This window comes from Typopeltis vanoorti, chromosome 9 (assembly GCF_054136105.1).
Source record: "Typopeltis vanoorti isolate ZY-2024b chromosome 9, IOZ_Tvanoo_1.0, whole genome shotgun sequence".
NCBI classification, from domain to species: Eukaryota; Metazoa; Arthropoda; class Arachnida; order Uropygi; family Thelyphonidae; genus Typopeltis; species Typopeltis vanoorti.
The window spans coordinates 92,820,750-92,834,504 of record NC_143557.1 but is presented as its reverse complement, the minus strand read 5'-3'; the positions used below and the strand labels follow the sequence as shown (position 1 = coordinate 92,834,504).

General features: G+C 34.8%; 1 protein-coding gene across 2 annotated transcripts in view; it reads left to right on the top strand.

The window, feature by feature from the left end:
* CkIIalpha (casein kinase II subunit alpha) overlaps positions 1-12,765 on the top strand; it is a 210,032-nt gene extending 197,267 nt beyond the window's left edge. Inside the window, exons 14-15 of one of the 2 annotated variants that reach the window (XM_090397835.1) lie at positions 11,177-11,275; positions 11,898-12,765. In XM_090397835.1, coding sequence (XP_090253961.1) covers positions 11,177-11,275; positions 11,898-11,989 — 191 coding nt within the window. In that variant the 3' untranslated portion in view covers positions 11,990-12,765. Of the gene's footprint in view, positions 1-11,176; positions 11,308-11,897 lie in introns of both variants that reach the window. The other variant, XM_090397836.1, reaches the window with a different exon arrangement.
* Positions 12,766-13,755: the final 990 nt, after the last annotated feature.

Sequence of the window (13,755 nt, the reverse complement as noted above, 5' to 3'; positions counted from 1 at the left end):
TTTGTTTTCTCTTTTTTTAAAAAAAATCATGTTATAATACACGTAATTTCATTGTAGTAGATGTTTAGGATTGTTTGTTGGTTCTTTTAACCTCTGATGTGTTCTCCTCCATGTACAGCTGAGTAAAGCTATCTTATCAAGATGTGATATATGTATATCCTCCTAAAAAGTGGCAGAATATAAGAACCTGTGATGTTTTTTTTTTTTAACATGTTGCTAGATTGTTCGTATTTTTAAGAGATGAATAAATGCATTAATAATGATTATAGCAGGAAGGCAGATTTTATAGAGGTATGATCCTGAGCATAACTGGGTTGGATTGGCTATTAAAATCTTACATTACCAAGGAAACTTACTGCAAACATGGAAATCATTATGGGAGAATTTGAGACACATTAAACATCCATTCCTTTCTTACAAAAGAATATATATAGAAATACAAAACAGGAAATTATGTTGAGTTTAGACAGCAACTTGAAGTCATATTACCACAGAAAGAACTGAAAAGGAAAGATGCAGATAGCTTTTTTTGAAAAGAATTCTGTTAGGTTGTTCCTGGAAAGGGTAAATTGCGTGGGGGTAAAATGAATGAATTACATTGGACCACCTGTCTTGCTTTAGCAAGACAGGTGGTCCAAAGTAATGCAAGATTTCTGAGATCATTCAGTTAGTAAGGTTCCTTGCAAGGATCAGTGTTGTTGCAGTGCAAACCCCCCCCCCCATTCCAGGGATGGATCTATGGCTTGCTATAGTGCTGGTTAGGATACAGGGCAACCCTGGTTTTCCATTTATTGATCTCCAAATAGTAGATATTTGCATGTGTGGCTCAGCAGTGGGTAGATAAGGATTTCTGGTGCTAAACCAGAAATCCTTGTGAGCGTAAATCCTTCATCTTGAAATTTCTCAGGACTCTCACTAGGCTCCACACAGTGTATATACCATAGATATTTCATTTGGTAACATAAATAAGCAAAAAAAAAAAAAAAAAAAAACATCTGGCACATGGATATCATTGTTTCTCTTTGCCATGCAACAGGTGAAAACCACCAAAAATGTCAATCTTCATCATTCAAAAGGATTGACAGGATCTCTCAAATATTACACTACCTTATATAGACACAGCCAAACCTACAGCAGCAGGATATCTTAATTGTCCTGTTAGACTCTACATCCCTGATCCCCTAAATGTCAAAAATATGATCATCAAACTATCTGTCGTGATCTTTGTACATGATGTGGTAGTAAAGAGCATGATACAAATCTTGCTTTGCAACGAAATCTGTATGTCATCTGTGAAGGAGACTCCATCTCACTCCCAAGCATGCCAAAAGGTTGGAAGGATGAAAAAAGAGATACAAAATAAAGACCGACAGGATGTCTCATATAGAATGTGAGGAGAAAGCCAGCCACCACTACAAGACCCATCCTGAAATCCTCTCATGCTGAGGGTGGTTAAGAAAATATCAGAAGTGGCAAAAGCCCATGTGTCTGTCTAACAATTTCAGCATATCTGAACTCTGTGATCATAAGTGCTGATCCTTCTCTTTGGAGCACATTAATTGTCCAACCTGTTAGTGGATTAATCTTGAAACACAAGTGTGTTGCTTGAGAATCCACTTGTCAAGAAAATCACTGAAAGCAAAGCTGTCAATCTCGCACACAAAAGATACTTCTGTCCACTGAATGTAAGCATAAGAACTGAACCTGACGTATCATTTGACAAACACAAAGCCAAGCTCCTAAAATCTAGGAAATTAGACAAGGTTACAAAGCTAAAAGATTAAGGAATTCTTATAATAGAATTGTGAATTATGCCAAAATATCAATGTCAAGGTTCTGCTTAAATATAAACCTATTTTTTTTCCCCTGGAGAATACATTTAAAACCCACTGGGGATTCCATTTAAGGTATTTTACTATTATGCTTAAGGCAGTGATTCCCAAACTATGGGGGGCACAAAGAAAGTGGAAATCAAAGGAAAACTAAAAAACTACTTTATTGAAACAAAAACATGAAATACACTATGAAAATTTTAAATAATAAAACGTATAAAATCCACTGTATTGAATAAACTAGTTGACTTATGGGAACATATCAATATTGCAAAATATACCAAGCAACTAATTAAAACTAAACAATAACAATGAATCTAAAAAGTAATGGCTTCCTTGGGCTTGTATTGCAGAGCAAAGCTTTTTGTATGATGGTGATACATTGGAAATTCACACTCTTAAACTGAGATCTATATTTTATTTTTAAGGCAGCCTCTGCAGCAAACCTAATTCCACAAAGATAAGATGCTGGAAATGGCAGAAGTGCACGAAAAGTTCTTGACTTTATTGCAGAAAATTCATCAACACTGGCCCAAAATTCAAACAGCGATTTAGATGCAAATTGTCTTTTGATTTTGCTGCTTGATGTGAAGTCTATAAATTGTTCCTCTCCTTCAATTGAGAAATCTGCAGGGGTAATTTGAAATGGGTTTCTAACCCACTCGTACATTGGCATTATGTTGTCGATCATAAAATAGTTTCTAATAAAACTTTGTGTTGCTCTTCTGCCTTGTAGGTTTGATAAATTCATCCACATTTGCAAAGATTTCTAATTTTTGTTGCTTTACTTTCTGTTCTATAACTCTAATTTTTTTACAAAAAGCATTAACTTTGTCACTCATCTCTAAGATGTATAATGTGTGTTTTTCCTTGGAGTTGCAGGTTTAATATATTTAGTTTCTCAAATATGTCCACCAAGTAGCTCAATTTCATCACAAATAAGTGGTCTCTAAACTTCTGCTTCTTCGTGATTTTCCTCTTTCAGGAAAGATTGCTATTTCGTCTCTTAATTCGTAAACACACTGTAAATATTTTCTCTGTGATAACCATCTTATCTCACAGTAAAATAGTAACACTGAATGTTCTGCTCCAGCCATTTCTTTACAAACTTCAGAAAACAGTCGATTTTAAGGATCTCATTTTTATATATAATTCACCATGGTTATAACTGTTGTTAACACAATGTTTAGACCAGGACTCATTTCCTTTGAAGCAAGAGCTTCTCTATGAATCACACAATGTGTCCAAATACATTGTAGGAATTTTTCCCTCACAAGATCTTGTAACCTTCCAGACATAACTCAAGCACCACCAGTGCAAATTCCAACACTATTTTTTCACTGTATGTTTGCCTTGCATATAAAATCGTCCAACATTTTGAACAATTCAGGTGCTGTGGCTCTTTTTTCTATTGGTTTACAAAACAATAACTCTTCAACTGCTGATAATCCATTGCAAAATTTGAACATAAGCAATGAAGCGACAATCCTTGTTGCTATCTGTTGCCTCGTTAAGCTGAATTGAGAATAATTGATCACAAAGCTTCAACAAAAGTTGTTGCATATCTTCACATATATCACCAATTCATCAAGCATCAGTATCATTTGTAGAGTTATGCACTGTAGTTTAGTAAAACTTTCTCCAAGCATAGTTTCCACAATATCATTCGCAGCTGGCAGAATTCAGTCTTCTGCCAGTGTGGGGCTTTTTGCACCTAGCATATTTTATATGCTACTTTGTAAGAAGCTAGTAAAGCTTTTCCATTTACAGACAAAGCTTTTTTTAATGCTAGATTTTTGCTTTTCAAAACATTTCAGTTTGGCAGCAAAGAGCTCAAGGTTTGTTAACATACTCCTTATGAAGTATATCCAAATGTCTTAAGTTTATTCAGTTTCATGTTATCAGCTGCCAAAATTTTCAAACGAATAACACACAGTAGTCTTTCTTCTTCATTTACTTCATTTCGCTCTTTGTAAAACCAAAATCTGAATGTTCTGTTGCATACTTTCACAGTGAGTGATTTTCTGTGATCCTGAATTTGTTGATGTCGACACTCCAACAGCCATCAGATGCCCACTTACATTCAATTAACACGTTCGCTGCCAACTACGAGTATACTCGTAGTTGGTATACGAGCCTCACAAGCCAACTACGAATATACTCGTATGATGCTTACTGCTGGCAACAAGATTACTCATACTGACCTTGAAGAAGTGAAAGTGCTTGGCATGCGGAGCATAGCAGCTAAAGTGTGTATACTCGTAGTTGGTATAAGCCACGCAAGCCAACTATGAATATACTCTTTATGATGCTTACCGCTGGCAACGAGATTACTCGTAATGACCTTGAAGAAGTGAAATTGCTTGGCGTACGGTAACAAACTATGCCTGAGAAGTGTGCCAGCGAACGTGTTAAAAAAATGTATCCATTTTTCTACTCTAGAAAATATCGTTTTTCTACCATGTATCACAGTTGTTTTTGAATAGGAGTAAAATAACACGAACCATTGAATTGTCACTGTTGCAGTGGTACTGCCGTCTTACCATTTCAAGGCTTATAAATAAGCCTTGAAATGGTAAGATTTATATCGCAGAACTTTCCGTGATGAGATCACGAATGCTTCTTAAAGGCCGATATGATTCAACGGTCTGTGCAGTGATGCCAGATCTGTACAATTTTTGAAAGATTTGATGACATTAAATTTGTATGAATATTTAAAAATTTTAATTTCTAGTTTTTTTTTTGTTTTGCCAACTTTTGTGGGTTTTGTCAGTGTCTCAACACAAGAATTGTTGCAAGGGGGGAAAGGTGTGGAGTTGCCACATAAACTAATATTAAAAATGGGGCACACATGAAAGAAGCTTGAGAAACAATGACTTAAAGATAGAACTGGGGGGAGCTGCTCATGGAAGAGTTATCCATTTTTTCAGCCATATCCCTTTTCTGCGCATCCAGCTTAACTCTGCTTTAGAAATGGTAGTCGTCTACCTCTCAGTAGGATTTCTTATTACAGTGTGGTCCATTTATTTGCCAGAGGATTCTGAGTTAAAACAGATAAACCTTGACGATCTTATATTGCAACTGCCTCAGCCCATATGGACACAATGCCATGTGGATATTGCCAGAATAAATCATTGGGGCTGCATTGTTGAACATATGCCTGATAATACCCCTCTCCTCTCTCTCAGGGTACAAAATACCTTCTATGTGCCTACCTGTTTGTATTCTGAGATAGATCTTACATTCTGTTCCCCAGCCCTTCTGATCTTCACCTGGGATGCTTTCTTGTAATTTGCACTATATCCTCACAGGAACCATGTTCTCCTACACAGTGCCCATGTGGAAAATTAGCTAGGTTGATTGGAATACTTTTCTCATCTTGCAAAATTTAAATCGATTGTATTGTTCCAGACAGGAACTGAAATTTCAAATACATCTTGATTTCCACTCTATCAAATCCACGATGGAACTTTGAGTGCCCAATCAGCCCAAAAAGATCAACACTGAGCATGGAATATATTTTGACCATAGTTTTTAAATGTGCTTGGAGCAAAGCATGTCATTTTTGATATCAAAGATGACATCATGGATCGAGTTTACAGTATCTGTCAGTTATATAACTAGTTCAAAAGCGTGGAATAATCTGGAAAATTAAGGGTGGATAAAGTGCACACCATTTGTCTGCCGTAAAACAAAATGGATTTAATTGCTGAACCTGAAGATGTGCTAGAATCTCAACAATAGCTTCCTGTCTTTAAGTTTTGATATTGAAAGAATAAGTGGCTCAACCTTTCTACAAATGGACTAGAAGTGTCACAATGACTTCTAATTCCTTTTGTAGAAAGCCAACCACAATGAGCCATTCATTAATGAAGCATTAAAAAAAGAAAGCTCTTTTACTCTCTCATGCCAGTTCAGTAGTAGGACCTGATGACATCCGTTGTGAGATGATTAAACATTTTTTGCCATCATCAGTGGATCTCCTCCTCTTACTATACAATGGAATACGAGGGCTGTTTGAAAAGTTTGGTAAATTTTCAATAGACGTGACACAATTTGTTCATTCATACCAGTGTCGCCACATATCATCTTTTTCATGACCCCTGGCAAAATTTTAGCCACATGTGACACGTAGTTCTTGTTTGGCAAGCATTTAAAATGACTGTTTGCATTTTTGATAAAAATGGGAAAAAAAAAAAAAACAAGTTTCGTCAGTGATAAAACACTTTTATTTGAAGAAGTGGATGGCCACACAGATCAAAGCCGAGTTAGATATTACTCATGGGGACTCTGCACCAGCATTAAAGACTATATTTTTGGATAAATGTGTTTGTAAGTCCATTGAAGATGAAGCATGCTCCGAATGCCCGACTGAGGTCACTACAAAGGAAATGATTGACAATATCCATGGTATCGTTATGGAAGACAGAGTGAGATTGTAGGCATCTCAGCTGAACAGGTGTATAATATCCTGCACGAAAAATTGCACATGAAAAAGCTGCGTGTGCACAATGGGTGCCACGATTGTTGACTGTCGATCAAAAACGCATACAAAAAGACATTTCAACGCAGTGTTTGGCAATGTTTAATTGCAATTCGCAAGATTTTTTGCATCGATTCGTGACTGTAGATGAAAGTTGGATCCACTACTACACTCCTGAGTCCAAGCAGCAGTCAAAATAGTGGACAATGTCCGTTGAAAGAGCATCACAAAAAGTAAAGCAGTCACTAGGAAGATGATTGCCACTGTTTTTTTTTGGATTCCTAAGGATTTGTCATGATAGACTATTTGGAAAAGGGTAAGGCAATAACAGGAGTCTATTATGAGTCATTGTTGGACTGTTTCAAAGAACTGAAGAAAAAACAGCCAAGATTGGCACACCAAAAAGTGCTCTTTCCTCAAGACAGTGGTCCATCACACTGGCAAAATTGCACTAATTGAGGTCCGAATTGGTTCCACATCCACCGTATTCTCTGGAGTTGGCCCCCTTGTGACTACTTCTTGTTCCCAAACTTAAAAATTCAGCTCAGTGGGAAAAAAATTTTCTTTGAATGACGATGTTATCAAGGCTGTCAATGACTGTTTTGCACAATTTGACAAATCCTACTTTTTAGATGGAATGAAAAAATTGGAAACTCGCTAGACCAAATGTGTAGACCTTGATGGAGACTATGTTGAGAAATAAAGGTGATTTTTTTTTTCCAAAATAATGTGTTTAACTTATTTTTTTAACCAAACTTTTCAAAGAACCCTCGCACTTATCAAGGAGATTCTGGATTCGTGATATAAGTCAGTTGTCATTGCAATCCCAAAACCAGAAAAAGATCCAACATAAGCAACGTGCTGATGTGTGTGATGGTGCATTGTCTTGAGGGAGCACTTTTTTGTGTGCCAATCTTGGCCGTTTTTTCTTCAATTCTTCTTTTAAATGATCCAACAATGACTCCTAATAGACTCTGTTATTACCTTACCCTTTTCCAAATAGTCTATCATGATAATCCTTTGGGAATCCCAAAAAAAAATATCTTAACATGTGGCAAACCACTGTTAAGATAGTGGTTTGCCACATGAGCTTATAGTCATGTGGAGATTGTAAGTTGCAGCACAATTCAGCAAGTGTTCCATTTTTCAACATATTCCTCTGCTCCTCGTTCATGACTACCATTGCATTGTTTGTCAAGCTAAAATATCTGAAAAATTTAAGTCAGCAATACAAAAACTATAGTATTAAAAGCAGACAAAAATCAAAATGAATACTTAATTTAAAGCAAATCTTAGTATTAAAAGTGAACAAAGCAGAATCAATACTTGATTTAAAACTACTATTTCTTAATATATCTTAAATACTTCTGTAAATGCCAGAGAAGTCTGGCATCTTACAAAGACAGCTAGTCAGAGCAATAGTCTGACTAGCTGTCTTTCTGGAAATAATTCAATAAGTTCAATAAAGCAATAGTTCAATAAGATGCCAGACTTCTCTGGCATTTAGAGAAGTATTTAGAAAGCAATTATAATCTCTCTCTAGCACTCAGGCTTTTGTAGATACCATTTGATATTCCATTTAGAAACATGTATAAGAAATATTAGTTTTAAATCAAGTATTGATTCTGCTTTGTTCACTTTTAATACTATAGTTTTTGTAGTGCTGACTTAAATGTTTGAGATATTTTGGCTTGACAAACAATGCAATGGTAGTCATTAATGAGGAACAGAGGAATATGCTGAAAAATGGAACACTTGCTGAATTGTGCCACCACTTACAATATCCACATGACTATAAGCCCATGTGGCAAACCACAACAAGACCAACAGTTTGATTAAAGATGTTGTCAACTGGCCTGAGGATGCCAAAATCAGCTTGCATCTCTAGAGAGACTGGCTCGGTCCAAGAATTTATTGAGCTTCTACAATACATAAGCAAGACTTGCCACTGTAGCCCATAGTAGATGCTAGGTATTCACCCACCTCTGCCATCTTAACATCTAGCACAGCTGATAGCACTCATAAGGAACACTGCATACCCAATTGGAAAATGCAAAATATTTGATAATAGAACCATCTAACATGCTGGCAAGTTTGGATATCACCAACTTCTTCAACAATGTATCCTGAACAGAGACCATAAGATTCCTTCAAGAATTATTTCCACTGGACACTGTTATTTGAACACTGCATCAGCAACACTTCCAGTTTCAAGACAAAATTTACAAACAGAAGGCTTTACAGTGGACTCCACTGTCACTACTTCTAGCAAACCTGTTACTGGAGTTTGCAAAACACCATTGAGACTCACAAATTGCAACATAAAGTTTGGCTATGATATGTAGATGATGGGTTCATAATATAGCCAGCTCTGCAAACAGCTACAAGACTGTTATTTGGCTTAACAGCATTCATCCCTAGACCAAGTTCACTGTGGAATTAGAAATCAATAGATCCAGTTTTAGACACTCCTGATAGCCTGCAAAACAAAATGAGTTTAAATGTTCAGTTTAGAGAAAGCCAGTGCACACAGGGAGATACCTACTTGCAGAGTCTCACCCACCACTATCTATCACAAAAGATTGGCATTATAATACCCCTTTGAGACACAATTTGCAGCATCTCCAGCATTATGGAAAAAATAAATGATTATAGGCATAAAACTGAGTGATAAAATTCTATAATAGCCTGTAGACTATCAAATGCACAAGAAAAATAGAGCACAGAGGAATGGTATTACTTCCTTAGATCTGTTGATGATCTTGACAGGATATCAAAAATATTGTGTTAGTAAGGGATAAGGGTTGTTTTCTTCTCTCTAAACAAGATTTCATTTCTCCTTAGATCTTCAAAACCACCTTCCCCAAATAACTAGGGGTATACATTTGCACATGTGGAATCCCCTGAATCTTCATGCCAGAACACATCAAGGACATGGATAAAAGAAAACGCAAATGGACTATCAGCACGTACACCAGGCACTGAACACCAAGTACTATGGCAGCATACCGAAATGGTATACATTGACTACAATTTCTATGCCAGGCATTTAAGAGTCATCTGAAATGTTTAAAAAAACAATGCAATGAAGCACAACCTTACAAGTTTGATCTATCATAAACCTAGTGTGCATAGACCTCATATGCAATGAGATGAGAACTCTTTAAAATAAAAATGCCTGCTTTCATTGTTAGTCTTCAAATATTAGGTCCTAATCTTACAGCAATTTGCTTCACCAAACTCCATCATATAATTCACTTTTTTTCTCTCCTGATGAAATGTAGTAAAAAGATACACAAAATGAGTTGAAATTAAATAAAATTGTTCTATCGGCCATCTTCACATGGAATTAATACCAGATATTAAAGAGTAATGTTCCCTATCCACACAAGCATGAGAAGCTATATGCATAAGTGATGCCTTCCTGAAACTAGAACATTGGCTTTTGAGTTTTCTTTGACATGGAAAAAGCTTATGACTCAGCCTGGCAATATGCTATATTAAAAGACCTCTATAAGCTATGTCTTGGAGTATCTTCCTGATTTTATTAAAAACTTTGTTTTTAGTTGAATCTTCCAAGTCCAGTTAGATAGCACATTTATCTTAGCCCTTTCACTAAAAAGAGGATGTGTCCCAATAATGTACTATCTTTCTTGTAATATAAGAGTCATCAAGAGGCAATTTTAACAAGCAATTGATTGTATCTATTCATGTGCTCTTAGTAATAGGTTCAAGTTTTCATCAGAAAGTGTACACTTATACTTCTGCCAAACAACAAAAAAAAAAAAAAAAAAAAGGGAAATATTTTGCAGCAACAAAAGCTAATTTCTTAGGACTCATTTTTGACAGTCATCATATCATGAAGAACTGACAAAATAAAGGAAGCTGTTTTTGGTAGGCTTGGCATAGGTTACAGTCATGTCACTCATTCTTAGCATTTGAAAACGGAATGAAATTTTTACCAATCTACCTTTGGTGCATATACTCAGACCTTGAACAAATTGTATATAGTTTTCTAAATTTTAAAAAAATAAATTTATACAAATATTTGATCATAAATAAAAATTATAAATAGCACTGATAATTTTTTTTAAAAATTTCTTTTCTTTTACTTATTTTGCTATTTTTCATTACCTTCTGTAATAGCACAGTAGGACCTTTGCTGTCCTTGTGCCAATAAACCAGCTGACCAGTCAAGACACATGCGCAATTAAACAGACATTAATATGCTGGCCTTAATAGCATATTAATGTCTGTTAGGTGGAATATGCACTGAAGAAGGATTAATGAGTTGCATAACATGTGATGGGAATATAGTTGTGGAGCAGATTAGTCGGTTACTCCATAGCTAACTAATGTTGACACCATCACGAGAGTTCAGTAAAACACTTGAGATAACCAAGGCTATAGTCATATTTAAGATTGGGTCTGTATAACAAGATCTTAGATCAGATCAATTCTTACAGAATGATTATTTAAATTTAGCTTAAAGCTTTTCAGGTTCTAAGTATTTTGTTACTTTTGCAAGCAAATACTAAGGGTAATTCATCATATTTAGTGTTTAAAATGTTTGTTTCACATGCTTAGTTGCATATGTATGGGTTTATTAATAATATAACATTATTTAAAATGTATACTTTAATATGGAGCTTTTTATTTACATTATAAATTATGCCCATTCCATGATTTCTTACAGAGCATGGATGGAAATCAAACATTCTTTTGATTCCTATCCATGAGATTTAGCTTAAAGCCTCAAATTCGTTTTGTTAATTGTAACACACATTTTTTAGAATTAATTGTTCTTGATATTCTTTTTTTCACTTTAAAAATATTTATTGTATGCCATTTATTTTCTTAGATCCTATTGCAAAGCAAGACCATCAAGCTAGATTTGCAGAGACTCAGAGGATGTCTGGACACAGTAGCTCACCCCCGCCTGTAACATCAGGCAATGTTGGTGAGTTGGGACTGTGTTGAAGCATTGTAAAGGTCGGTGGAAGCTGCAGTTATTCAGATTTGTAGGGTAGTACAAATGGTGTCTGTGGTAATGCTACTAACCACATTGCGTTAGTGTTGTATTTACATTATTACATTTTGGTATGATATGATATGGGAAGAGGAGTTCATAGTCTCTTTATGGTAAAGTTTCTTCATGATAAGGTTTAATATGAATGTGTGTATTAGCGAACTTTAAAGAGTGAGTGAGATACATATGCGTTATAGTTCTCTTAATTGTATCCTTCGAATTTCAGTAAAACTGCGTTGACATTGATATTTTTGCACATTTGTCAGTATATAGAAGCTTCCCAGTACTAATTTCGTGTGAATTATTATCTAAAATATGCAAGCAATTATTTTTTTAAGTATAACATCAGAACAATTTTTCGGTTATTAGTACTCAATTTTGGTGTTTGATCTTTAATTGCTGTTTTTCTTTAAAACATGAGTTGGTCGTGATTGTTATTTTTTTAAATTTCTTGGATAGCTAATGACAAAAGTTAGTGGTGAAGAAATAAATTTTTTTTATGTTTTATATTATTATTATATATTTACTAATGAAAACATTTTTCCCCTTTCAGCAACAGCGGTTCTCAGCTCGAACAACTTACCTAGCTCCCCAATCACCTCTCCTAATGCCTCCCTGCCAAACACTACTACAGCTCAGTCATAAGTACGGAAGAAAGCACCTTCAATGCCACAACCATCTGTGGCACCCTGTCCAAGGGAGCAAGTACCAATGCAAGGGAGAAAGAAGAGTGGTGATAAATTTCATTAGACATTTTTGCCAATGAATGACTTATAGGTCTTCTTGTATGCACATTTGACTGCATGTGAAGTTCTAAAGAGTTCACAACAGCGATGTTTTTTTACAGTGCAAGGAGGATTAAAAAATCAGAAACACTACAGTGAGTGTCTCAGGTTTTAGTCAGTGTTATATCTTGAATTTTACCAGCCACAGGGTTAGTCCTCATGTTGCCAAGTTTTCATGTGACTTACTGTCTAACTGATCTGTTTGGGATATGGCTCTCTAATAAATCATGGAGCTCTGTAACAAACTGTGGTAACTGATAGCAGTCAATCTCTATGTGGATTTAGTTTTGTTTTTTGTTTTTCTTTTTTTTTTTAACCACTTTTGTTTTTCATCATGTCCTGAGAAATGGCAAGCCCACAAATCTAAGGGCACGCTAGAATTGTGATTAGGTTGTTATATTAAACTGTGAATTAAAGCTGAAATCTGCCAACTATTTGTGCTTGTACACATGCAAGATAACATGCTGTTACAAGAATAACATTTGTATTATTTAATGCCTTTCCCTGTGAAATTTTTGTGCTTTGTGCACGTGTATGCATGTATGAGTGAAAGAGGTGTGCCTTCAGATCTGGTTTCACATTGCAGCTGTGAACAAGTTTCTGTATTTAGTGAACTGAATAAATTGAACACTGACACTGTGTAGCAATATATTAATGTGGAGACAGTGCTTGTATGCTTACCATAATGTGCAGATTACTAATAAGTGATTTTTCCTTATTGGTAGTTAGTGCAGTTTATTTTAGTATTGTATCCATATAATATGAAATATTTTATCATTGCATATTATATGAGTAGAATAATCCCTAAATGAAGTTAATTTACTGCGTTTATTTATTGCAAGATTCAGTCTAAATTTTAATATAATATATTTAGACTCAGAATTTCTTTTCTAAAAATGTAAGTAATAGTTGATTTTAGAATAAATGCTTATAAGAATGTGAAACAATTGTTTCACATTTTGTTTTGCAGTTAAATTTTTATATCTTATATAATTTCCCATCTTTTTCTTTTTTAATATGAAGAAGTTAACTGGTGTGGCTGCTGCTACTGTATTTAATGAATTCCTTTATAAATAAGATACTTGTTAATATTAACACTTTGACTCCAGTTCTACTTAATGTGATATTTTTTCCTTATTTGATACGATTTGAAGTTTAATTCTGTGCGTTATCTTCTGGAGATTTATATTTTGACATTTAATTTTAATTGGCAATGTTTTTAGCATACGAATTTTTTGTGAGTATACTGTTAACATTGTTATTTCATAGCAACAATTTTGCTGCTATATCTCCATATGAATTGATCCAAAGAATTTTCAGCCATGCATTCTTTTTATGCTAAATAGTTGTTAGTAAATTCTTGATGTGTTTTTGACTTGAGTTAGTAAGCAGTAAATATCTAGAATGCATTTTTAAGGAAGTATTTATTCAGTAATGAGAGGTAAGTAGTAGTAAATTAAAGTTTGGCTTTGAATGAAATAGCCATTCTGCAATGTGCAGCAGTAAATTATTTCAGTGCATTTGTTGCTTTTAGAAATAGCTTAATTATTTCTCAAAAGCAACAAATAGGTTTATACCTGTTTGTTGCTTTTTAGAACTCAGTGTAATTAGCATTCCATATATATA